Source organism: Centrocercus urophasianus, unplaced genomic scaffold (genome assembly GCF_019232065.1).
Source record: "Centrocercus urophasianus isolate 14NV4802_14NV808 unplaced genomic scaffold, USGS_Curo_1.0 seq_61, whole genome shotgun sequence".
NCBI lineage: Eukaryota > Metazoa > Chordata > Aves > Galliformes > Phasianidae > Centrocercus > Centrocercus urophasianus.
Genome location: NW_024885211.1, coordinates 328,260 through 355,212, shown reverse-complemented (window position 1 = coordinate 355,212; position 26,953 = coordinate 328,260). Strand labels below are relative to the sequence as shown.

Here is a 26,953-nt window from a genome sequence, read left to right as displayed (position 1 = left end):
TTTTTTTTTTTTTCTCTTTTTTTTTTTTTCCTCTTTCCCTCCTCTCTTGTTGCTCAAACACACGGCTATACCTCACCCCAACTCCTGGCATCACCCCACTGCTGCTGCTGCAGTGCCCCCAGGGACAGTAACCGCTGCTGCGTCCCCATCTCAGCTCTATGGGAGCAGTCTGGTTTAAGAAGAAACAGTACAGAATCAGTGCGAGGTTCACCCCCACCTCCCTCCTCATCACCTCCATGCGGGCTCGCCCCGCTTTCCCCAATGCAATCAGAGCTTTTTGCTTTCTCCCCCTGCTCCCCAGCTTGTAGGACAGCACCGGGGCGCTGAGTCCCCAATGGGGCCGGGTGGAAGGGCAGCACGGTGCACACACAGCCCCATAGAGACACGACCCGGCCCCGTGTGGGGCAGTCACAGCAGTTACTGTCCCTTCCCAATACTCAAATATTAAAAAACAAACCATTAAAATATATCTAAAATATAAAAATCCTCCTAAGAGTGACGGGAATCAGGAACCACCTTACATTCGTTTGACGGATCTATTTGGTACGGTCGTGTGAGGGGGGGGCTGTTCTGGCCGCAGAAAGAAGAGGGTGGTGGTGGTGATTGGGGGCTTTGTTGTTTTAAAAGTAAGAAAAAAATAAAAAATAAAGCTTCAGACGTGCCAAATTTCAAAGATTTTTTTTTTTTTTTTTTTTTTGCCCCCATCTGGAAAGATTTGGAAGAGGGGAGAGAACGGGCTGGGATACACCACAAACAGCCCCACGAGGGTTAACACCAACCAGCATCCTCCAGCTTTGCTAATGAAAAATATTCCATTCCCCTGAGTGGTTTTTGGGGGGGGGGGGGGGGGCCCCCCCCCCAAAAAAAAAAAACCCAAAAAATCACTGAGTGTGGCTGAGCCCATGGAGATACCAATGGGATTTCAGGGCACAAATCTGTGCTGGGAAGCGAAGCTGAGGCTGAGCCCCCGGTCCCAGCAAAGCCCCAAAACCCTTTGGCTCTGAATCCCAGATCTGTTTAGCCCCCATTTCCCATTACTGAAGGATGGACGTTCATTCATGCTTCCTACCAAGCGGGCTGTGCTTTGTTCCTATGTTTTATTGCTGTTGCTCAGAGGGAGGAAAGTAAAAAAGCAAAGCACTTCCCTTGCCCCTTCCCATGTCAGCATCTCTGCAGTTAAAGCTCTGCATCCCATTCTGCCATTAGTTCATAGGTCACAAAAAAAGAAAAAAAAAAAAACCATGATGACAAAAAGAGAAAACAGCCCAAAACTCCCCCCAAAAAACAGCTCCTTTCAAGTAAACTAACATAAAGAAACATCCAACCAAATGAAAAACTAAAAAGTTGTCCTGGAAAATAGAGGTCCTGCGTTGGTTCCTAAGGCTTCAGAAGGCACTGCACTGCACACACAGCACAGGGGAGAGGAAAGCTCTCCTTCTGCCCACCCTCGGGTGCTGCTGACATGATGGGATCCTCCCAGGGGATCCAAATCCATTTGGCACTACGGAGTTCTCCTCCCCCTCCCTTCAGTCCCTCACAATGGATCTCATTACCAGTGGGTGGGGGGGGGATTGGTGATGGTCCACTGGAATTTTTGAAAAATTAAAAGAAAAAAAAAAAGAAAAAATTCTCTAAAAAAGGAGAAAAATTAAAAGGGGAAAAAAGAAAAGAATTTAAAAGAAAAAAAAAAAAAAAGGATCCCAAAGGTTTAACATCACTCTGGGAACATCCGTCAGCCACACCGCTGAGGCAGGGAAGGGACTGAGGGAGGGATGGGGAAGTGAAGCTGGGGGGAGCCCTGGGGGAGCCCCAGAGGCCCTGAGATGAGGGCAGGCAGTGCCTGCAGGGGCTGAGTGCAGTGCCTGGTGTTGGGCTCCATCCCCCAGCCCCACAGCACCTCCCACTTGGGTTCAGTACAGTGTCAGCACATGGAGCTAAAAATGGGTCAGATGGTGCGGTCTGGTTCTTAGCCCCGTCCCTCTTGCCTTGAAAGCCAATCAAACTGCCTTTTAGTGTCGACCAGTTAATGAAAACAATTGCATCTGTCTATGGTAACTGATTCCCAGCCACTCTTAAGCCTGGCATTGGCTTGTTCCACTTTTCACATTGGTGTCAGTGCTGCTCTCATTTCCTCCTCGCTTGCAGCTGGCCGCTTTGTCCCTTCTGATGCTGCTGCTTCACCTGGGCCAGGATGTCCCGGATTTTGCGCTGCGCCATCTGTGGATGAAAGGAGCAAAAGGAAAATGCAAGGGAAATGGCACTGAGTGCCGTGAGGAATACAGCTGAATGGGAAACCATTGGTCAACCATTGGCCTTCTTGGCCAGCAGGGCACATTGCTGGCTCGTGGTCGTCCTGTTGGCCACGAGGACCCCCACGTCCTTCTCATCAGAGCTCCCAGCAGCTCAGCCCCCATCCTGTACTGATGCTGCACTTGTTCCTCCCCATGCACAGACCCTGCACATGCCCTTGTTAAATCTCATCACATTCCTCTCTGCCCAACACTCAGCCTGCCCAAGTCTCACTAACCAGCATCAGTGAGCATCAACCACTCCTCCCAGCTTTGCACCATCAGCACACTTGCTGGGCATGAATTCTATTCCTTCCTCTGGGTCACTGATGAAGATGTTGAACATGTGTGAATGTACCCCTCACCCCAGCTCTCCCTCCTGCCCACACCACTCCACAAAACACACAAAGACAACAGCAAACAGCAGCAGCCAAGCGCAGAAAACACTTTCAAAGGAGGAAGCAGCACTGAACACAACCCCTTATGAGCCATCAGAGACTCCACCAGCACCAAGCTGCTGGGATCATACCTGGCTGGCATAGAAGTGCCCGATGATCTTCACAATGACCTGCTCGTTCTCATCAGGGGTCTGATCCCGTGGAACCACCACCTCTGCAGCCGTCAGGTTCTGCAGCTCATTGACCTGCAGGGAAGGGACAGAGACCAACATCACCACACAGTGTGGAAGAGATTCCCCCCCCAAACATCCCAAATGCTCCCACCCCCTTCCAAACGTGGCTTTGCTTACAGTTTTGCCCCCTTTGCCAATAACCCTCCCTGCAGCCGAGGCAGGGACACGGATGTGTGTCTCCAGCTTCACTTCTTCCTTCGGCCCAAAGAAGTTCTCCTCCTTCAGCTTCCCATAAATCCTGCCTTGTGCCTGCAGAGGAGGAGAAACAGCATCAGGCTCTGTTCAAGACGCTCTGTCCCCACACATCTCCATCCTGGGGACAACAGATTCCCTCCCCAAATCCCAGCCCCTCAGAGCTTTAAGTCATCTCAGCCCCAGGAGGGCTGGTGCTGAGTTAAGACAGGTCTCAGTGTCACACTGGGGAGGGCTGACTGTGATGCTTCTTCCCACCCTGCTCTGAAGGGAAGGGGATGGTGGAGGAGGCACTGGGTGACTCTGACACTCCACTGTGATGGCAAGAAAGTGAGGGGACCTTGAACTGAGCTTCTGGAGGGCCTGTGATGACCACCATGCGCACTTTGGAGTCCGGCGTCTCCGGGGGTGCAATCTGGAATGGGGGAGAGAAACAGTCACTGCAGCATCCATACACATCACCCAGGTTTTTAAGGTAATTTCAGCAGCAGAAAGGCACCCAGCTCAGCAAGAGGTGCTGGCAGGACACTGCTCCTTAATGAGGTGACACTACCTTAATAGAGGCACTTGCGAACCGGGAGAGCTGCTTGATGTGCTGGCCCTTCTTGCCAATGATGGCACCGACTGCTTGGGCAGGGATGAAGACGTGTACGGTCTCCTGCTCGGGAGGCTGAGGACACAGAACCACTGCTCAGAGCTCACCACGCCCCCAATCCCCCTCAGAAGTGTCACCCATACCATAAGTGCTGGCCTTCAACTGCATTTGCAACAGGTGAAGAGCACAGATCCTGCACACACGTGGACGTTGACCATGCTGAAAGCACCGCAAGGTTCCTCAGCTGTGCACCTACCATGAAGGAGCTGTATGGAGCAGCCCCGGAGACGCTGCTGGGAGGAGGAGGTACTGCATTGGAGGAGGCAGGGAAGAGGCCGACAGCAGCCAGGTTAAGGCCAGGGATGAGATGAGATTGCAGCTGAGGGGGAGAGGAGAGAAACGCTCATTGCTTGTACCAGGGCATCCTCTTAGAGCACACAGGAGGGGAGGTAGGGCAGGAACCCTGCCTGGCAGAGCTGCCGTCCCGAAGCTGAGCCGCACTCACGCTCATGGCCGCGACATCGTTCTCGTAGGCTTCTCTCACTTTCTTCATGATCTCCTGCTCTGCTTTGCAGCAGTTCTCGATGGAGCCCTTCACTGTGATCGTTCTTTCAGGGTTGTACAGGGTCAGGTCCTGCAAGCTGATGGGAAGCCAGAGTTACACCAGTGCTGGCCAAAGCAGGGAGCAGCATCATGGTTTACTGCCCGTGTTTGTGCTGCCTCCCTTAAAAACATGCTTAAAGAACAGAACCCCAGTTCTGCCTGCTAAAAAAAAAAAAAAAAATCAGTACTGAAGCACAGCTCCAAAAGGGAAGAAGAGGGGAACTCAGGAAACAACACGCAGGTATATCAAGACAGGTTTGGGGATCAAAGCACTCATGCCACAGGCTGGCTTCCCAGCAGGTTGACAGCGATCTCTTTGCTTTCCTCACATCTCCCATATCTGCCTCCCCACTTCCATCTGCCCCAGGTTGGGAAAGTCTACCCTGCTTTTCCCAAAGACATCAAGGAGCCTTACGATGAAATGGTGATCTTTGTCTCCGTATCCTGCTCCACTTTCTTCAAGTTTCGCCCTTCTTTGCCAATCAGGCGCCCCACAAAGTTGTTATGGGCCAAGATTTTCAGAGGCACTTCATCAGCTCTTGAGAGAGGAACGGGAAAACAACAGAATTAAAGATTACAGCTTGCAGAAGAAGAGGGATTGGGAGCAGAGTGACGGGAAGACCATGTCCCCTTGCTCAGAGTCCCCCAGTTCTCCCAAGGCAAGGCTTCCACATGCAAACTGGAGCTCTGAGTGCTGGGATGCTAACACAGCCCAGCAAGGAGCTGTGGATACAGCCTACAAGCACAGAGGGGTAGGGGAAAAAACTTACGTCTTTGTGTCCTTTGCCTCCTTCTGCATGATCTCCAAGATCATTTTGCAGGCAGCAGAGCAGCCCTCAGGGGTGGAGTGGATGCTGATGGCTTTTTCTGCAGCTCCTGCGTTCTCCTTACGGTGAACATCAATCCTGCAAGCACAGCATTGATGTCAGAGTGGGCACAGAGCAGAGGCTCTGCAGCTTCACAGCATGTGCTGGCTGCTCTGCTCCTCCAGCATGCCTGCAGGCTGCCCAGAGCTGAAGCTTGGATGTACACAGGAAAGGAAAGAGCAGTTAATTCTGGGCTCAGCATTCCATGTAGATACTGTAGTTAGAAGCCCCATTCACAGAAATCCAAATAAGACATCTGACTCTATTTTAAACAACATGAGTGATCACATAGTGGAGAACAGGTCAGTTGCTGGCAGATGAGATGCACTGCTCATCACTTCACATCTTAGATAAAGCCCTCCTTGGGAGAGAAGAGCAAAAACACGTGGGACAAAACCAAACTCAGCCTCATAAGTCACTGCAGACCACTCCATTAATTAGAAGCAATGCGAGGGGGGAAGGGTAGAGAGACTCACTTGGACTGTGTCTGCTTGGTAATGTTCCTGATGGTGGCCCCTTCTTTGCCAATGATGGCACCCACATACTGTGTGGGCACCAGTAGACGGAGCGGGATGTCCACGGGCTGCTGCTTGACTGGAGCTCCTGCTGTGACAGGGGAACCCTGCCGGGGGGCACCTCGGGCCCCAAAGCCACCCCGGCGCCCATTCTCTGGGCCCTGCACTGACTGCTCATCAGGGATGTAGGAGACCTTCAGCACGTGGTTCTCCAGCTGGTGCCCGTTCAGCTTCATGATGGCTCTAAAGCAAGGAGAGAAGGGGTTGGGGTGAGGGGATTCCTACCCCTTAGAGCTCCCAGCAAAAGGCAGCATATCAGCACCAGCCCACCCAAAATGGGACAAATCCACCCAGACTGGGTCAAGCCTTGATGTAACACCCTTTGGGAAAGAACTGGGAATGAGGCACAGAGATGTCATCAATGCCACGGGGACCTGGCAGGATTTCCCACCTGGTCCAGATGGAGCAAAGTGCTTTAAGTGGGGGGGGGGGGATTTCCAAGCAACCAACCCTGGGGAGGGGGTGGAAGCAGTGGGTGAGAACAAGGAATGATCCCCAGGCTCTCCTCTGCCTTGCAATATATTGGTTGGTATTTCAGCTGCTGGTGGGGATTTGGGGGACTGGCTGCAAGAGCTAAAAGCTGTCGATAGATGGGGCTGGCAGCAAGAGAAAAGCAACAGCTCTGGCCACAGCTCTGCACAGCTCTCCTAACTTCAGTGGAGAGAAGTCAAACTGAAGGTCTCCAGAAAGGGCTCAGTTACTCCCTTTTGGGCTGCAAAACCCCTCAGCTGAACAGACACAAATAACACCATCTCTGCAGGATGCAAAGGATCCAAAGACCCTCCATAAAGCAGAAAAAGATGACAGAAAGGTCTCACACCAATATTATTACTTTTTCCTTGAGCTGCAATTACTTAAATGACTTCAGTACAAGAAAATCTTCACTTTTCCTTATAAAAGAGTTGGTTTTCTTTACTCTTTGAACTGCACAAAAAAGCCTAACTTGGATGTGCTCTAAAGGGCTCCAATTCTACCCCAACCCCACCCCATCCCACCATGAAGGTGAACAAAAAGAAATCAGGGCAGAAAGGAGGATATTTCTCAAAGGTTTGCAACCCCAAGTTGATGAATTCTGGTACGGCCTGACTCCCAGCAATGGAAATCCCATTTTCTGTCCCCAGGGAAGGGGCAGTGGGCCATGGGAGGTCCATGGGGTGGCCTTGGGGCAACTTACTGCCTGGTCTGCTCCCGGTTTGTGTAGGTGACATTAACCACAGCGGTCTCACTGTCTGTGTTCACTGCAATAAAAGAGGCAGAAATTAGAGCCAGCATGAGCAGTCTGGGCCATTATGCAGCATCTTCGGCCACTAGAGAGTACTTATGTCTGTACAGCCCATCCTGCTTTATTTTATATACAGGGATGTCCTTGTTTTGGCCAAGCAACAAGAGGACACAATGACCAGACTCAGACATCTTTAGCCATAGAGATAACCTCTAACAAAGCACAACAACCTGCCTGTCCTCCTCCCTCCCTCCTCCAGCCCCAAATAGCTAGGGCAGAAAATATTTAAACAACAGCACGTTGGCTCCTTCTTTCAGCCTTACCTTGCTCACAGTTTTCTACAGTGCCATATTGTGCTAGCAAGCCATCCAGAACCTGGGAAACAGAGAAAAAGCCCAATATACTGTGAGAATCAGGACAGACACAAGAAATACAGTCAGTCGATAAAGGCAGCCTTCTGGGCATTAAGATTTCACAAGCAATTAGATGAGCAAAGCTGCTGGGTGCCCCAGGATGTTGGGTCAACAGGCCCCAGAAGCAGAGCTGGGAAGGCAGCAAGAAAAGGAAGAAGTCCCAACAGCCGGAAGGAAGGATCCGTGTTGTTCCTACAATGGATAAATCATATCATGCTGTTATTGAAGGGGATTTTGTTGGTGGATCCTGCATTGCTTCTACCAGCTGAATTGAATCCTGCACAGAAGAGGAACAGCTGCATGGACGCAAGGGTGCAGCACCATTAGGCTCAGTTAAAAACAAAGAAAAGGATGAACCAATTGTAATCCCAAGTGCAGAAACCCACAGGGGAGTCAGTCCCTAAAGGTGCCCCACACTTCTCAGTGCAAGTCCTTGTGTCTCAGGCTCGTGCCCTGCTCCCTCACCCCCTTACCTCCCATCGCAGCTGGGGTGGGATATTTCGGATTTGAATCTTCCGGCTCCTGCAAGAAACAAAAAGCAATTAAAAGCCAGGTTTGGTGTCAGCAACGCGTCCATCTCACACTGAACTGCTCCTCATTGACAGACCTAATCAAGCTTTCCATTCCCACATGCTCCCGGGGTTTCTGATGGCTCTCTGTTAATTACACCCCGCCAGGTTCTGCATTTACACTGCAAGCTTCACTGTGAGCAAGATGCCCAAATCCACCAACCTTCCTGCACCAGCACAGCTACAAATGCTGAGTTCTGCCAGATTGATTACAAGGATTAGAAAGAAAAAAAGAAGAAAAAAAAGAACCATGCAGTCATTTAACCTGAAAGCAAATCTGGACATGAAAAGGAGACCATGGCGATGCCCACAGCACCTGGAAACTTGGCTCCAGCATCCCAGTTTGTTTAAGATCACTCCTCCACTCACATTTTTGGCTTTTTCAAACCTAATTTTTCCCAAAATAGAATTTTTGGGGAAAATTTTTGATGCCCAATTGACCCAGGAGGTGCTGCCATGGATTGCTGTGGGTCCCTGGGGCAGCTCCAGCACCCACACACAGCCACACTGCTGCCACCCCAGGGCTTCCACCAACACAAAACACTGAGAAATGATTTTTTTCCTCACCGTTGTGGTGTTTCCACCACATGGTGCTGCCATCTCCTGCAGTGTCAGCACCCCAAGTGCTGTGTACAAGCAAAGGGATGAGGAGCACACCAGGCTGAGCCTCACATCCCAGCTCACAGCACCCAGCAAAGCACTCACCCTGCAGCAAAAGCACCCATGGGTGCCCAGGGACATCCTTGGAGGATGCAGCTTTGTGTGGGCAAATGCAGCAGCACAATTCCTTCGGGTTAAACCTCTACCCTCCAGCTAAAGTCACTGCAAAATACCCTCCTTCACCACTGCCCCTAATTTCAGTCCTCTAAGTCTCAGCATCTGATTTAAGGCCCAACCTGAAATGAGCATCTAAGAACAGTGATGGGGCCTGCCTGCAAGCTCAGCAAATATGGAACCTTAAGATCCCTGAAAAGAAAGGGAAATGAAATACTATGACCATCACATGCAGCTCAGCACTGGCATCACTTTTTTGGGATATCACCTCCAGACCTGCACTCATCACAGACCTGGGTTTCAATCCAAAATATTCGTGAATGTTTGAAATAATAATTAAAAAAAAAAAAAAAAAAAAATAGGGAGAGAAGATGAATTTCTTGATTTTTATCCTCTTCAGAAGATTCAGCTCGTTTGTCAATGAGAAGAAAACAGTCAGAAGCAATCAGTGTTGCTCAGACATGGAGGTAAAGGGGCTGATGAGGAATCCTCATCCCATAGGGTTCTGCCTGGAGAACATCCCCTGACCTGGGCAGCAGATTCAAACACACACACAGCAAAATGCCTGGAAGGGCTGAGCTGTTCAGGAGGTTTCCAACAGAACCAGAAGTGATGCTTCCCCAAAGTCGCTCAGATTCAGACTGGAGGGACAGAATGGCCAAAAAGCTTTGGGGTTGCGCTGCCATTAGAAAGACAAAAAGGAAGCAAAGAAAGATTTTCAGCACTCCCATCAGCTCAGCTATTGGGAAGTCTCCAAAACACCAAATTTCGCTGCTGCTATGGAGGAGAATCTGGGTGGATGGGGAAAAAGTCCTGAACCCTTAGAACTGCATCGCATCAGGGGGGATGAAGGGAGAAAGGGGGGAGGGGAGCAGGCTATGAAACCAGATCCCTTGTTTACATGCTAATCCACATCCCAAAATGAATGGGAGAGAGAGATTAAGAAATTCAGAATGCAAAGAATGCCACAGTCCAGGGAGGGTCACAAGGATCTGAACTGATGGAGGAAACCACGTCTCCAACCACCCACCCCTGCCCCAGAAACTTCTCCAGATAGGTCCAAGCATCCGCACAGGCAGAGCATGTGTTCTTCACATACGTGACCAGAATGAAATGCACCACGGAGAGAAAAGAGCCATTTATGTCCCCGCACCGTCATTCTGCTGGTAGCATCTCATTTTCTCCCCCTTAAAAAGGAAAAAGAAAAAGCCCCTCCAAGGAGCCAGCACCCTGAGCACTCACTGCCCATCTCCATCAGTGCCCATCCTGCAGAAGGGCTGCGTGCCACAGGGCAGCATCCTATGGGGCAGCATCCCAACTGGAGCCAGCATCACTCAGCCCTGAGGTCCAGCTCAGCTCCTCACAGTGCATGGAAATCTTCCTCCCGAAGCACAGCCCCTGCTTGGCTTTGGCTCCTTTGGAGCCCTGTGGTTAGAATTACAGAGGAAGTCATGAATAAATAAACCCATCTATTTGCTTTGCTTGTAAGCAGGTCCGACTGGATTTAAACCCTTGTCGTGAAGTGCCTCTCTTTGGAGAAGCCCAGTTCTGCTCCCTCCGACCTCTGCTCCACACAAGGCTTTACTCCAAATAAATAACTCTGCTCATCGCCGATTCCTGGCTTTTTATTCACCGTGTTGCAGAGCTGAAGCTCCTCTCATCGCTCACAAACTCAGCACACGATCTGAGCTGGGAGTGAATGGATGGGGGGCTGCACACAGGGGAAAAAGGGGGGGGAGCAGCTGAAATAGTTGTAAGCAGAGAACTGCAGGTCCCAGGAATGCATCCTGGCGTCACCTCCCTCCCGCTTCATGCCAACACTGCTCTTTGTGCCCACGGGATGTTAGCAGCCATCTGTGGCAGTACTACAGCACTCACAGACCTGCAGAACTGCCCAGCAGCCCCACGCAGACATCCCAGCTCTTCTGAGGAGCTGATACCTTGGAAATCAGGAACTGAGCAGCTTGATGCTCTCAGCAAACCCTCCCCCAGTTCTGGATAGGGTGTGCTGGGAAGATAAACGCTCAAACCGATGCAAAGGGATGGAGCAAAGTGCTACAGAGCAACCTGGAGCGTCCAGGAGATGGAGGAGGTTATCTCATCTATCCGTTGTCAATCCAATGGAGATTTCTTGCCCTTGCCTCCTGTGCCCATCAATGCAGCATGGGGGATAGAGCACATGGCTCAGGAGAAAAGCATACCAGCAACACCTTCTCATCCAGAATGCACAAACCAAAGCGTAGCTGCTTTTTTGAAGAACCAGCCCTGCCCATTGACAAAATGCCCTCTGCTGCTCCCCAGCAGCCCCGAACCCAAGGGGAGATCACTCTCATTCTATCCCAGTGCATCCAAAGCCCTCCCAGCATCGCTGTCGGTGCTGAGGCAGCAGCCACACGTTCAGAGCTGCCCATCCCACACGGGCATACAGTGCTGTGCGTCTCACAGACAGGCAGAACCCTCAGCAACAATCCCAAATTAGGTCTGGTTCTGTTTGTTTGTTTTCAATTTTTAAATCTCACTGGGAAATACCCCAACAATAGATTCAGCTGTCGGGATCTCCTTTCACATCGAGGAGGGTGGCCAGAGCCCTTCATTAAGAACTCGCTGGCACTTCCCCCAGGACTGGCACAGCAGCAATGACAGGGACCCAAGCAGGGGGCACTGACCTGCTCCAAGCCGGGCTGGGAGCCAGCAGGAGAATGGGGCCAGCTGCCACAAGCAATGGCAGAGCACCACCAGGGCAGCCCCTTCTTGCTCAGGGTTTCTCTTCCCTTTTGCAAAAGCCCCAAGTGATGCTTTCAAAGTGATGCTCTGAAAGGCAGAGTTGCTCCTTTGCTGCGCTGCCAGGGGAAAAGGCAGAGCAGCAGTAGCTGTGATAAAAGTCAGGTGTGTCCCCATCCCACCTCACCCTACAGATGTGCTTCCTTCCAGAAAGCGCATGGAGGTTGCACCCCACCAGCATGGCAGTGAGCATGCAGTCATGCTGCTTTTCATAGAGCCACAGAACGGCTTGGGATGGAGGGGACCCCAAAGATCACAGATCGATTCGAGTTGGAAGGGACCACTGATCCAGATTTTATCCAGACAATTTGATTTGTCTTCAGCCCCAAAGCACATGGCCTGTCAAGTGAATTCCTGCTGGAGAAAGTTCCAGCCCCACGTACCACGAGCAGCCCTGCATTACAGCATCAGCAACGGTGGGTCAAGCTGCACAGATCCACCAGAGCTGCACATACACAACACGAGGCTTCTGCAGGATGCTCCCTTACATCCAATTCCTTTCTCCACTCCCTACCACAGTTTCCTCAAGGCAAAGGTGATTCAGAGCACCAGGGCACTGAGCACTTTCAGTAAAGCACAACCAGGCACCAACCTTCCTCTCCTCCCAAAACCATTTCTGGAGCTCTTAGGGACAACAAGAGAATGGCTAAAGCTGGAGAGACACTGGGAGACCCACTAGAACTGAACAACATTCATGATGGAGATTCAATCAAATGCAAATGCTATGCAAATTTAGGGGCTGAAAAAAAAAAAAAAAAAAAAAAAAAAAAAGCACATCCCTGATTCAATTAACAGCATTTATCTAGTTAAGCTTTGATTCAGGAAAGCACTTAATCCTGTGCTTAATGTGTTGTTGGTAGTGGTTCTTAATGTTTTAAACACTTCTAAATAGGAAAATGTGGTTGCTAAGACACAAACATTGCTGGGGGACTCAGAGAAAAGTTGTAGCTGAAATCATGAGTTCTTCCCCATATAAACTGATACGCTTTGAATTTGTCAGCATCTCTGTGAGGTGGGAATATCATCCCTGTACAACCTTTATTGACAGCGAGATAAGAGCACAGAGAGGGAAGCACCTGCTCCCCATCACACCTCTGAGCACAGCCCAGCAGGGCTGTCCAGGTGGGATCTGCCCCAGGCTTCAGCCAATTTGCCTTTGATTTTCACTGTCCCTTAAGCTGACGCCGCTCTCAGCTTCCCCACATGGCATTAAACTCACTGACACACAAGGCAAAAAGAAAAAAAAAAAACACCAAAAAACAATCCAACAGCAAAACCATGTCCCAAATTCACCAGGTGATGCTCAAAGAAGCCCAGAGTTAATGCTTCCTTGGAAGCAGCATCGCTACAGTTTGAGATATACTGAACCAGAGGCAGAGATATTGGAATTTCTTTCTCCTGCTCCTCCCAGAGGTGCTGCAGGTTCAAGTTTGATTTTTGCAGCCTTTGTGGTCTGGTAGAAAAAAGCCTCGATGTGGGCATGAGGAGGAACAACAGGAAAGTCTTCTCCTAAGCTTGTACTGAAAGCAGAGCTCTGAGATTTGGAACCATCACATAACAGCACTGCAGGTGCCTTGTGCAAAACCACGATGCATTTAGACCTCAATTTAACGCAACTGAAGCAGCAAACCAACTTACTGTAATATCCTCCATTGTGAGGCTCCTATCACACCCCTCATTCTAGAACCATCTCGTGCTCTTTCAAGCTCATCTCTTGCAGATTTGATCTAGAAATGATCCAAAAGGCCCCTTAGGAAGTTAACAAAGACACTCAGCTTCTTGTAGCTGGAGAAGCACAGGAGTAAATCAGCCCTGGGATTTTGGAGGAATGCATCCTCCACGCAACAGCCTTACACAGTCCCACTAGCTTAGCTGGCAGTTATCTCTGGCAAGCATGCACAACATGATTAATCCTTCCCATCAATCATCCCAGCAACCAGAACTTGATCTTGGACTAATAAATCTGTCTAATTGGTCTCTCCCCATTAGTTCTTTTTTGGAATCACATTTAATGACTGATGAGATTTCTTGAAGAGATGCCAAAGAATGAGAAGTTGTCCATGAACACCCCTTGAAAGGCCTGGAAAACTCGTTTTTGAAAGAAGTGCTACAGCTTGGACACAGAAGGAAGAAGTGGTCGATGCCCAAAGTGAAGGGCTGGTCAATGCCCAGAGCTGTAAGAAATGCCGTCCCTTATTCCCCTCCTTTATGAACCTGCTGTGCTGCCTCATTCCACTTCCCCACTGACCCCAGGTAAATGGTGCTGGCCTGGAGCTCATGTCAACCCAGCTGAATGCCAACGTCTCACACCTTAAAAGATCAAGAAACCTCAAAAAAGCCTCACAAAACCTGAATCTTCAACAAGCCCAGAGGAAGCCTAATGATCCCCCAGACCTCTACTGCTAGTCCTTGCCAAATCAATACATCAAGTATCCGCAGACAGGACAAGTTGAACACTAAGTAATAGAGAGGAAAGACAAGACGGATTTTATGCAGCGCACCCATTATCTTTCCATTCTAATTTGCTGGCAGGTTGCCATTTACTGAAAGACTCTTTCTGATGCTCAGGACACGTCCCAAAGCCAAGCCCAATTACACTTAGTGGGCTCCCACAACCCAGCTCCAGGACTGACTGGGATGCACCAGTTCCTTCCTGGCAAACTCCAAGCACAGCAGCTCACACCCACTCTCCTACTGAGGTGCCAGCAACACAAGGTAAGAGGCTTTCAACCCTTAAGAAGATCTGAAATTGCAAATCTTAAATTGACCTTCATCCAATCTGACCCTTGAGTGGTGCTGGCTGCAACCAATGCGGGAACATACACAATGCTGCCATGCAGTTTTCCTGCAGCTATTACACAGAGAATGGAAAAGAAAAACGACTTGTCTCTCACCTCATCTTCCATTTGCATGTCTCAAAGCACGTCTGAAACCATTATCCTGGAGAGCAGCACAACATCACCACCACTAAAGCAGTGGGGTGAGGGAACATGCAGCAGCATCTGCTCGTCCTCAAAGTGTCAAAGCCAGCATTTCCAACTCCACTGCATTTTGGTTTGTGTCATTTTTGTTCGTTTTCGATTTATTGCGACCGCATTCAGAGCTGCTCTTCACCCACCATGACTGATTTTGAGCAGAAGAAAAATCTTAAAGGCACATTCATGGCTTTTCTTCCAACCTCACCTCCAGGACCCACCAGCGCAATAGATGCCAGCCTGCCAGGTTTTTCCTGCTGTCCTCCCTCAAGTCCAACAGTGCATTAAATAAAAGCTCAGAAGGCACGAAACCCACAGAGTGGTCATCCCAACCCCCGTCCCTTTGTCACCACCCCCTTCAGGATGCTGAAGCCGAGGTTTCAGCTGGTGGCACCCACTTCTCTTTGCCAGCAGAGGGCACTTCTGCCCTCTTCCAGTTCCCAGAACTCCTTTCTAACTGGTTTCCAGTGGCTCTGATGGTGCTGTGGGACTGGGGCTGCTTCAAAGCCCATTCAGGCACTGCAAAGCAGCTGACATCAGTGGGGACCCCAGAGTCCATCAACACATGCTCTATGATGGGTCTTAAGCCACTTTAATTTGTTAACGTTTAAGCATCTTTACCAGTGATTGACAGGTGTCACTGTATTTTACATAGCTTGCTTAGAGCAAGTCATCAGGGTTATCTTTTTCTTCTGTTTCCAGTTCAAGGACAGTGGGGCATTGCCTTAGAGACCCTACAAACAGCAAAGGCTCATAGAAGTTTGAGCAAGAGAAATGGGAAGGGATTCTGCTCAAATTTAGGGGGAGTTGCAGAGATTCAGGTCCCCACCAACTTCAGGTGTGCCAACAACCCTCACCCCTGATGGGTACAGATCTGTCAGATAAAACTGGGTCCAAAAGCAGTGAGGTGGTCACTACACAGGGCTGTGCACTGAACCACTTCTCAATCCAAATCAGGTTAAAACAGCACAATCACCGCATGCAGAGAAGCCCTCGATGATCCAAGTGGATTTGTCACAGCAATCGAGTCCGAATTCTGAAGTTATGAAACAGATCATCCAATTTCATGAAGGGCAGAGACCCTTTCACCAAAACTCAAGTTGAAACCCAGAATGCCATCCTCAGATCTGCCAGTCATCCCAGTTTGGGCAATGAGGCGTCACGAGGCTTTTCAGCCTTCCGACAACCCGCAGAGCTGCAAGCACCCCACATGGGATCTCCCATTGCATCCCTCATCACATCCAGCAGGGCACCACCCATGGCACTGCCCACCCCCCATGGCATTGCCCACTGCATCCCTTATCACATCCCTCACGGCATCGCATTTCTTATCACACCCCACACCGCGTCACCCACTGTACTGCCCAGCCCCATCCCTCACTGCATCCCCCATGGCATCACTCATCACACTTCTCATCATATCCCACAGGGTGGGTTTGGTGTCACAACCAAGTCTGTGGTTGAGCCCAAACCGGGATAAAAGTGCTGCATTTTTTTCCACTAATAAATGACATCAAAATGCTTCTGTGCTTCTTCCTAAAGGAAAGGTAAGGAGAACCAAAAAATGAGATTAAGAAGTACAAGTGGGGCTTTTTTTTTTTCCCCCCCTCCATTTCCAGTTCAAATTCCTTCAGTCCCCAGTGTTTCGTGCAAGGCAACACAAAGGGTGCTCAGACCTTCCTGGTCACCTCCTTCTCACACCAAAGCTGGACGAGCAGCTGAAGAGATGCACATTTTCCAGATGGGGAAATCTATCTTACACTCATCCGTTTCGTTTTGTGTTTTGTTTTCTATGTATTTACAACGAGAGGATCAGGATTAAGAGGAGAAAAGGCTGAGGCTAGGGTAAAACAGAACGGCTGGAAAACTGCAAGGATGGGGCTCTTCTACTTCTCTGCTGCCCATCTCATTACAGAGACACCTCAGCAAACAGGCTGAAAAGCCCACCAGGACTTTGGCACAGACAACATGAAAAGCCAATCCAACATCCCCCCTCCTCCCCCAACAAACTCAAGGCACCGTTAGGGAAATCCTGCACAAAGCTCCCGAAATATCTGATCTGGATTTTTTCCTAAGTGAATTCCCCACAGACACGTTCATGCCCTCTCTCCCGTCTGCCTTCCATAAACATTCACATGGCCAAGTTTTACTGGCACAAACAGCGGCAGAAAGCGGCTCTCAAAGCCGCACCAACAACTTTTGGGGAAGCTAAACATCAAATTTACACCGTGCAAACAGGCAGGCAGGCAGGATGAAGACTCACCAATGCAAATTTCTCACTCAAGCCAGTTTTAAAGAAGTTACAGCAGCTCACACTCTGCAAAAGGCATCAAATAGAAAAAGCACCGCTGATGGCACCTTTGCCATAGACAAGGGGCTGCAAATGTTGGAGAAATTGAGTGATTATTGGTTCTGCTGTAACCAAATCCTCATTGATGACTGCATGACATCCACCTAATGCTGTGTGCTTGGGCTCAGCTTCAGCACATGTCTCATTACAGCACTGAAACAGAAGCATTCACTTTGATAGGGCAACTTCCCCGTTTAAAAGCACATCCTTTGGAGACTTGTGAAGCTGAGTCTAAAAGCACAAAACTTATTTGAGGGCTTTGGCTTCTTCTGGAATTACTCCCCAGTAAACAGCTCCATAAGAGCACATGCAGCAGCCACAGCTTCTTCCCTACAGAGGACATCACAATTTTCTTTTATTCTTTGATCAATTTGTTTGTAAATACTTTCATGCCTAGGGCTTGAACCATAGACAAGAAAACACTCACTCACAAATGTTTATATATGTGTATATACACACTCTATTCACTCTGATGCCCAAGTCTGCTGAGACACAACCAGTATTTAACAAGAAATAATCTGAATAACACTGACAGCCCAGGATATAAGGCAGAACATCAGAGCTCATCCCACCCTGTGAGGTTTCCTGTTAAAGATACATTTCCCAACACCTTGCAGGTATTTTGGGGGGCTATCTTAATACAAATATCAGTTATTTGCAGGTGGATCTCTGCACACAACCTATCCAGAAGGTCTGATCCCACAGCCCTGAATCACACAGGAGTTCAAGCAAAGGCAGTCGCTTTGCAGGTGACACATGATAGAGAAAACACAGACAGAAGCAAATATGGAGAGCTCCTGGAGCGCTCCATCCCCAGCTCTGCACCATTAGACTGCATTTAATCCTCGAATGCTGATCTCAATGCACGCTCACCAGCAGGATCTACTCTTCCCAAATTCCTCCTCTGAGAAGCCTTACACCCCAAGCACTTTGTGCAACGGCTCTCAGAGCAGCTAAAAGCACAACAGCAGCGGGACGAGCAACTTTCCTGGATCTGAGAGCCTGCACCCATGGCATTCATCCCCCACCTCAGAGGCCCTAATGCAGCTGCACCCTCTGAAGACCAGCCCCAGAGGGATAACGCTGCTTGAGCCTCCTGGCCATCACCTGGTGGATCCACAATCCTCTAAGAGAAACCACAACAGGCAGGTTTTCAGGAGCACCATCAGGTGCTATAATCACTTCTGAAAACGCAGCTTTTTCCTGAGATACTTAATCACAATTTGGAAAACCTGGCTCTAATTGCAAATACAAACCCAGCCCCTGAGTGCATTTTTCAACCCCTCTTCTTTCACTAGGCTCTGGATCTCCACTCCCCCACCTGTCCTACACTCCACCAAGGAGCCTGCTCCCAGAGAAGCTACACTTCCAACTTATAACAGCAAGCTGCCACAGGGGACCTTCATCCCAGTCAAACTTGCTCCTTTTAGTGCAAATCAATTTCACTGCAATCTCCAGCACTGTTGACAGTGCGTGATGCCACTGGATGGTGCAGGATCTGCTCCACGCATGGAGCCCTGCCAGCTGCACACACTCCTGCTGCATGGTTTGCTGCTGCTTTTACTACAGTTGCACTGCAGCACTGGGAGCCCAACCTGGCAGATCGCTCGTGGAAACTGCAAACCTGATTCTTCCGGGGCTGCACGTGGATTCAGTTTTGTTCCCTCCAGTTGCTTTCCTCCACGCACACCGGGCAATTAAAGCAGGCAGAAAAGTGTGAAATTTCAGCTCCGACCATGTCAGAGCTCCCAAGTGTCAGTTACAATAAAATAAATGACCCATTTCCTGATGGATTGCGAGGGCTCCTCCGAGACGAGCGGACGGACAGATTTCCCCGCTTGTTTATTTTCTCTTTTTCTGGCAGAAAGGCTGCACTCCTCTGCTCTTTGGCATCGAGGGCTGCAGCAGCTTGGGATGCTCTCGCTCCTGTGCGGCTGCCCTGGCAGCGCCCTCCTGGCTGCTGTCCTCAGCAACGCCCCTCCTCTTGAGCCCTGCCAACTCCTGGCACATCTCCTTCTGCAAGAAGCTCCAGAAAACCCACTCTGCTCTTCTTGCAGCTCCTGAGAGGCAGCACCCACCTGCAGAGCCCACAAAATCCCCTCTCTGCGTGCCAGCACCAAACCCGACGCTCCGCAAACGAAGCCAAACCCCAGGGGATGGGACAGGGTTGTGCAGCATCACCTATGGTGAGGGCTGACAGGAGGCAGCACAGAGGCATCCAGCTAAAAGAGGGCTCAGAAGAGAGCTGGAGCTCCTGAAAGACCCCTTCCACAATGCCCCATTTGTTGCTGGCTCTGTCCAGGGGGAAAAAAAAAAAACCAAAAAACAAAAAAACAACGAGTGGGCTCCAATTAAAGCGCAATTTTTCATTTTAATCTTTCTATTTAAAATCGCTAAGATCCCTCCAGCATCTTCAGGAGAGTGCTAGGGATGCTGAACACAAACAGATGGCAAAGCAGTTTCCTCTCCCATTCAGTAGGTGATTAAATCAGAAAGATGATGCACCCCGGGCTTAAGACCACCAGCTTGAGACAACACCTGACACTTAACTTCCCAATGGAAGAACAGTTTGTTTTCCCAGGGGCTGCACCGATGTCTGAGTGCTACAAACCCTTTTGCTTTGGTCTGGAGCATCTCCACCAGCTCCACAGCAGGACTCAGAGGGTCTCTTTCCTCCACCCATCCCCTGTTGGGTTGGTTTTTTTCTTTTGTTGGGTCTTGAAGCTGCCCAAGCAGAGCAGCTTACAGTGCCAGAAAACAAGCAGCAAGGTGCAGAGTTGCACCCACACCCAAAGCACTGCTTATAGAAACGAGGAGATTTCTGCAATCCCCCCACAGCATCGGAATACAGGGACAGTTTTCAGCTGAAGCCCAGCAAAGGTATCTGAGCTAAATTCACAACACTGCACATACACTGGGAATGCCCAGATGATGCAGGAATGCAGTCGGGATAACACAACACACAGATTTCTGGAGCAGACAGGAACACCCCCAGCCCCAGGTTGGGGCTTTTAACAACTTTAAAACAAATTAAATGAAAATTAAAAGGAGAAAAACTTCCCTAGCGAGCAGACCATCCCACAGCTGCCTCTGCAATGCATCTCAGAGAAGCAAAAAGCAACTCGGAGCAGAGGGGGATGCTGCAGGATGTTACCCCCAGCCCTCCAATGCGTTTTCCTCCTGCCCTCATTGTTTTCCTATTTTATTTTCTGTTTTAATTTGCTGGGAAATGCATTTTTGTTTTTAAAACCCCGCAGGCACTCAGTGCAGGATTCCTCCATCAACTGGGCAGAATAAGGATTTAAAGATTAAAAAAAAAAAAAACAGTTCAGCCCCACAGGTCCTGGCAGTGAGGAGGAGGGACGAATCCTGCACAACTGCATTTCTGCTCTTCTCCCCTCCTCCCTTCCCACTACCCCTTCTTTCAGCCCAGCCTGTTTAGTAGCTGGGAAACCTCCTCCTCCCACCAAAACTGGAAGATTCATGCAGTTCAGGAGGGTGACTTAGGAGCTCACACCTTCACTTTAAGCTATCAGTGCCTCCAGGTGTGCTCAAAATGAGTTTTCACCTGCAGCATCTGATCATTTTTTCTTTCTCCGCTGAATCAAAACCCCCAGAAAGCCTCCGCAGCTCCTCCAAAATGCATTTCCTCAAAAGCCAACTACAAACCCAGGTCCACAACTCTTTTCTCCTGCTCGTCTCTCATCTCTCCCTCACTTCTGGGAGCAGCTCTGGCATCCCCCGGTGCTTCGCTACACTTCAGCCTCCCATTTCTCCCCATCTCCAAACCAGAGCTCTACCAAACCAGCTGTTTGATCAAACCAGCAGCATCGTTAGGAAAGGAGGAAAAAAAAAAAACAAAACTTTCCTAGCTGCCTTGAAGTAGCAGGCAGGCATCCCCAACTTGCTACATTCAGCACATTTGGAAGCAAGGCACGTGCTGTGGAGGGGCTGCAGGCAGTTCCTCCTTGCCTCACCCTCCCATCTCCCCCAAACTGCAGAGCCCTGAGCCCAACCCCACCTCCCCACCCCCCCCCCCCCCCCTCCCCAAACCCACTGCTGACTCTGGAAAACTCTGAGCATTTCTGGGGGCTCAGGCTGGAAGAGGAGAGGGCAGAAATCCTCTTTTTTTATTTTATTTTTTTTTTTTCTCATCCTGAAAGCTCTCCATTTTCAAAGCAAGCACTTTAACCCCACCTCTCTTATCCATATCTCTGAGCTTTGTTTGCCTGTTTTTCAACCTAAAAGGCAAAGACAGAAACACAGGTTAAACTGGAGAAGGAAACTCAGCCCTTGGAAGCGCCACTGATGTGGCAGCTCTGTTTTACTGCTACCAAATTTATTCTTTTCTTCCTAATTCCAAAAAACTCAAACACTTAAAGGGCATCAAGGCAGGACAAACTCCATCTCCAGTGCTTTCTAAACTTGAGGCTGCAGAACTTACAGCAAAATTGCAATTTCTTGCCCTTGCTCCTGCTTGGAGAAGGGGAAATAAGGAGGATTTCTTTAACTTCAGACTGCAAACTGTTAAATACATTCCTCCTTCCCCAGTACGTTAAAATTGGTTAAATTACCCCAGCTCTGAACCTAATTGACGAAACTTGCTGACAAATTATTAATCCCTAATTGAATTACAAATTATTCCTAGTTTTTCTACCTGGAAATCGTTAAAAGGCATTAATTTCCAAGCCATCTCAGCAATCCAAACTCAGCACCGCGAAGCTCCCGGATCAAAAAATGGGCGCTCAGATTAAACTGAAGAACTCAATGTTACCACCACCGTTTGGGGGGCAAATCAAGAGAAACAGAACAAACTGACCCACATTCAACCCCCCCAGAAAGCAGCTCTCCTCCTGCCTCGCCATTCCCACACATTGCAGTGCATCGGGGTGTTCCTAATTATTTTTTAATAAGGCTGTAACTTGTACAACAGACCTGTTTTAAGGGGGATTGTCTTAGGAACGGATTAAGAATACGTTTTGTCTCAACGCTCCGGAGAACCACCTTCGTTTGACGTGAGAAAGAACGGCCAAACTTCTTTCTTTGCCCCCTGTTCGATTTGCACACAATTCAAACAAAACGGGGGGGGGAGAAAGGCACCGTTTTCTGATTGCTATTTACAAACAAAGAGGGCACGCTAGCTGCTATCAAAAGTCCTACAGTTTTCCACCACGTTTCACTGCACGATCACACACACGGCGTTTTAAACAGGTTTCAAGCAAGGACTTAAAAGCAAAACGCAGCTTTCGGGTTTCTCCATCCAACTCCATGCACCTTCACACCATTCCACAATTCCCACCTCCTCTCAGGAGCTCGCTGACCCATTCTGAATGCAGAGCAGAACCCTCCCAAGCTTTAAGCCTCCTGCCTCTTATCAACCCAACTCCCTCTTCCCCCCCAATTACTCGGTTTCATTCTCTCTGGTCGACTCACTTCCACATTCCTCATATTTGGAATGTCTGCTTGATGGATTCACTTTTTTCCCCCCCTCGCCCCTCCTCCTTCCTTCCTTCATTCATTCTTTCTAATGCTCTCGACTGAGCTCCCTTCAGCTTTGGAGCTTCCACCTCTACCCCCCATTCTGATTTATTTTCCTTTATTTTAATCTCGACTTGGAAAACCAAACCTTTTTTTTTTGTCTTAAAAACGAGTATTTTTCCTTATTTTTAACCTTCCAAAGAACAAACAGTAATCGTTTTTCAGACTGTAGAAAACACACTTTTAGCTTTCCTCACTTTTTTCCATCAGCAAAGTGAACAGAAAAAAAACTCCAAAACAGAATAAACGATGGATAGATTGATTTAAACCCATTGTTTTTAACGAAACAACGTATTTATCAGCAACGACCCTTTTTTTCAACAGTGATGTTTCAAAGTTTCGCTGTTGTTTTCTCTTTTTTTTCCCAAAATAGCTCCCCATGATCACTAGGATAAGTTGCAGCTTTGGGTGTTATTTGGAGAAAAAAAAAAATCCACTGTAATTAAACAGCTCTAAAGCAGTTTGTCCTTGTTGTGAATCGCTCTCTCACACCACATTCACAAGTTCTCCATTTTTTATCCCATTCCTGCTGCAGGACTGAAGGACAAGAGGGGTTTTAATGAAGAAAAGACACCAGCAGGGGAGATTTATTTACAACACGCAATTTCATCGCATGCGTTTCTCCCCAAAAGCACCCAGCTCAGCTCTCCTGAACTTCAGCATTCGTAATTTCAATGAAAAGAAACACAACCATCGAGCTGAGTTTTATTTTACAGGTTTATCTGCAAAGCACATCGTTGACCATCGCTTTCTTTCCCACGTTTCTACATGAAAATAATGCAGATCTAAACGCGAGGCTGGGGGAGGTGGGTTTAGATCACATCAAAACCCATCTGATTTCGTCCTCTCCGCTCACACTTAATTAACCATATCCTGCTCTCTGTGCTTTAAACTGGAAAATCCTGTCTTAAAAAACAAGCAGAAAGGAAAAAGAGAAAAAAAAAAAAAAAAAGGCAACAACTTCAAAAACAGAGACGGTGCCATCACTGCAGCCTTTATCCAGAGAGAAGGGAGGGAAGCAAAACAGGCAGAAAAGTCCACCAACAACCTGCAGAGTTTGCAGCTATGCCACAGTTGCCTTTGCTGACCCAGAAACACAAACTTGGCATCCCAAAACTGAGGCAAAGAAACTGTAGCAACCTCTCCACCAAGCATCCAGCCACCCCATCTCGGCTGACGAGGCGATTTTCCAGCAAAGCACATGAAGAAAGTCAACAGCAAAAATGGCTCCTGCAGCTTTAAAGGCAGTGGATGGGGTTATGGGGCTCAAACCAAAGCCCCTTCTCACCCCCAGCCCGGGATTTAGCCACCAAACGTAATGAACTGCACTTCTCCTGGTTCTCATTAAACCACGCTAACGAACCTTCCCTTTGCTTCCACCCATTGTAAAGTTTCACCCAGCATTTCTTTGAATTACAGACGCCAAAGAAATATTTACATTTCCATTGAATTTCTCCCGGAGTGCTCTTAGCAAAAGTCAGAGGGGGGGGAAAAGAGGGGAGCAGGGAAATACTCTGAGATCTTCTGCACCCCCCAACGCCATTGATCACCAGAAGTACTACAGATAAGTAAAAAAAAATCGTGATGCATCCCCTTCCATTCCCCCCCCTTTTCTTTTTTTTCTCCCCCCCATTTATTTCTCGGCGTTATTACGTTACCCTTCATAGGATAATTGCCTTTCCAATAACACACTTAGATTCATTGATACTGGGAGCCACGGGGAGACTCCGAGCCTTATAACGACCGATATCGATCCCCTTTCCACGAGGAGGGTCTGGAGAAAAAAAACAAACCCTACAGGGGACGTTATTAAATGGAGTCCTGCCTTTAGGGTCGGCCCTACCACAAGGCACAACCCCCTGGCGAGGAAAAGGACCGTCGCCAAAAACCTACAGCCTCGCAATAGGATTCCAACCAGCTCCCCCAAAGGGATCCTCGGCCAGCAGAATAAAAAAAAAAAACCCCAAGAGTTTAGGGAAGAAGAGTTGTTGTTTTTTTTTCCTCTTCCCTCTGCACCACGTTGAGCGCCGGGGCGGCCGCCCCATCACGTGGCGGAGCGGCTGCATGGCCCAGCATGGGCACAGAGCCTTGAGGAGAGCTCCCCCAGCTCAGTGGGGGGAGAGAATCAGCATCACCCCCAAAGACCCCCCCCCCCCCCAACAAGCAACAGTGAAACCCCCTCCTCCCTCCCGGACCCAGCAGTTTGCTGCCTGCACCCTCAAGTCCTCCAGGCTCGGCGTCCCGCGCGCCCTCAGCAACAAAGGGCCAAGAAGATGGGGAGGGCCGGGGAAGGCCGCGACGCCCAAAGAGAACGTGAAGAAATGGGGTTTTAGCCCCAAAAACAACAAGTTGGGGGGGGCAACCAGAAGCTGAGCCAGCACCCCGCATGGCCGGGCTGAAACCTTGCACCAACAAGCAGCTGGCCCTATTTTTATGTAATTATTGACGCCCGTTTTTAAGCCCTCGCCCTCCATCCCGGCAAATTTCACCCGTGAAGGAGAAATCAGCCAAGAGTGTTTTATTAAAAAAAAAAAAAAAACTTGGCGGTTCTGTCGAAATAACAAAAGGTTTTTGGGCCCCTTCTCACGGGGAGAGGCTGGGAAATTCTTCCAGTGCCACAAGTTTGAAAATCCCAACCCCAAACGCCATTCATCACTTGGGCGAACGGACGGGCGGCGAATCGTCGGGTTGGGTTTTTTTTGGGGGGGGTGGGGGGATTTTTCTTGTTAAACAAACAAACAAAAAAACCCTTAAACCCAAAGAAAAGCTTCCTTTCGAAAGACCCTACAGATAAGAAGGGGGGCACTGGTCCTCAGAACCGCTCCTCACCTCGCTGGGCCATTACCCAAAGCCAAACCACCACCATATCTCCTTCCACATGCACATATTTGGATATAATTTTTTTTGCCTCCTTCCTCTTACGTTATTATTTCCCCCACTCCAAAGGAAAAAAAAGAAATAAATCAATACAACAAAAAGACAGAAAAAGTAATTAAAACACCGTATTACCTTTGCTTTTTAGGTACTGAGTGTTCAATCTCTAGCTGTTTTCCATGCAGCTCCACTTTCCCTAAAAATAAAATGTGGCTGTTTTGTATGATCTGGGCGGAGGGGTCAGAAAGCTTTGGGTAACATTCTATCATGTGAAACTTCCCATTTAATTTCAATCACTACAAACTGCACAAAAAGGCTTTTTTTTTTCGTTTTGTTTTGTTTTGTTTCCGATCACAAGTGTGTTCTATTAAATATAAGGCTGACTTCTAATGCGGCGGGAGGGAGTGGTGAGTTCTGAACAATGTTCCTTAGGAATATTTAATTCCGTCCTTCATTCAGCTCCGATTCGAGCAACAGCAAACGAAGAATAATATTTGGAGATCAATTTTTCGTCTTTAATTCCACGCATTTGAGCCGTGCAGAACTCCTCCGGGCAGATCACTCCTCCTCCCCATTAAAAGACTCGAAATTTTAACTCCACGCTACGAATGGATTTCTCTTGGAAAACGGGGCGGATTTCTACACCGCCGGTTTATTTATTAATTGGGGGGAGGGATGGGAAGAGGGGAGCAGCCATGGGAAAAGCCCGGAGGAAGAAGCTTTGGGCGAAGGGGAAAAAAAAAAACTCCAACATTTTCAAAAATTCTCTGTTTCCCGGGGACGTTTTTTTTTTTTTTTTTTTTTTTTTTTTTTTTTGGCCTTTTCCCCCCCCCCCCTCCTTCCCCCCCTTCTGTCTTGCGAACAGCATGGCGACCTTCGCGCTCCTCCGCGCATCACATGCCCCAGGAAACCCAGTTTGAAATCAAAATGGCCAAAGTCCCACCCCACCGCCACTGTCGCGACGGGACCCCCGCGCTGAGTACCGCCGGATCGGGCACCGTGCAGCCCCCCCGTAGCTATGGGGGGCCATAGGGAGCTGCGGGGGCCCCTCTCCTTCCCCCCCTCCCCCTTCCCCACTGCGGTTATTGGGGGAGAAGCGGGGTTTGCCCCCGCGCACCGCTCGCTGATGCAAACCCCGACGGGGCGCAACGGCCCGAACCCCCCCCACCCCGCTCCCCACCCGAGCCTGAGCCCCGACGGGGTCCCGCAGACCAGAGCAGAAAGGGCCGGAGGACACCGCTTACCCGAAAAAGTTTCGATGGCTTTCATGGCCCACTGTTCGTCGGGGCAGTCCACAAAGGCATAGCCGGACTTAACCAGGAACTGCCCGCTGAAAGAGATCTTGTGGTCGTTGAAGACTTTCTCCAAGTCGGCCGGAGTCACGCTCTCGTTTAGGTTCCCGATGTACAGCTTGTTCATGGTGGCTGCCGGCGGGGGGCGGCGGACGGGCGGGCGGTGGCGGCGCGCCGGGGCTCGGAGCGCGGCTGCCGGGGGGGCTCCCACCGAACGCCCGCACCGTCGGACAGCGGCCGCCCTCTGCCACCCCACAGCCGGGGCGGGGGCTCGGTGCTCCTTTTCTTTGAACACTCCCTCCCCCCCCCCTCCCTTTTTTTTTTTTTTTTTTTTCTTTTTGCTTTTTTTTTTTTTTTTTTTGGGGGGGGGGGTTTGGGGTGGGTTTTTTTTTTTTTTTTTTTGGTCGTTTGGCGG

General features: G+C 49.3%; 1 protein-coding gene across 3 annotated transcripts; it reads right to left on the bottom strand.

The window, feature by feature from the left end:
• Positions 1–2,124: 2,124 nt before the first annotated feature.
• IGF2BP1 (insulin like growth factor 2 mRNA binding protein 1) lies at positions 2,125–26,665 on the bottom strand. Of its 3 annotated transcripts, none has more exons than XM_042836495.1 (15): positions 26,491–26,665; positions 25,382–25,442; positions 7,859–7,907; positions 7,296–7,347; positions 6,925–6,988; positions 5,652–5,933; positions 5,080–5,214; positions 4,725–4,847; positions 4,212–4,347; positions 3,959–4,085; positions 3,665–3,798; positions 3,452–3,526; positions 3,037–3,168; positions 2,818–2,931; positions 2,125–2,217 (listed from the first exon to the last, which is right to left on the bottom strand). In XM_042836495.1, exons 1-15 carry the CDS (start codon positions 26,663–26,665, stop codon positions 2,125–2,127), a joined length of 1,752 nt encoding a protein of 583 aa, XP_042692429.1. The 3 variants fall into 3 exon arrangements, with proteins under 3 accessions (XP_042692429.1, XP_042692430.1, XP_042692431.1); XM_042836496.1 differs by having other exon boundaries at positions 3,665–3,781; positions 3,963–4,085; XM_042836497.1 differs by lacking the exons at positions 5,080–5,214; positions 5,652–5,933.
• Between the last annotated feature and the right edge of the window lie 288 nt (positions 26,666–26,953).

Excerpts from the sequence above, each read along its gene's own strand:
- IGF2BP1 (XM_042836495.1), bottom strand. The coding sequence starts at position 26,665 with ATGAACAAGCTGTACATCGGGAACCTAAACGAGAGCGTGACTCCGGCC. Across the intron at positions 5,215-5,651 it reads ACCAAGCAGACACAGTCCAA|GATTGATGTTCACCGTAAGG; the intron begins GTGAGTCTCTCT and ends CTGTGCTTGCAG. Across the intron at positions 3,169-3,451 it reads CTCCAGAAGCTCAGTTCAAG|GCACAAGGCAGGATTTATGG; the intron begins GTCCCCTCACTT and ends CCTCCTCTGCAG.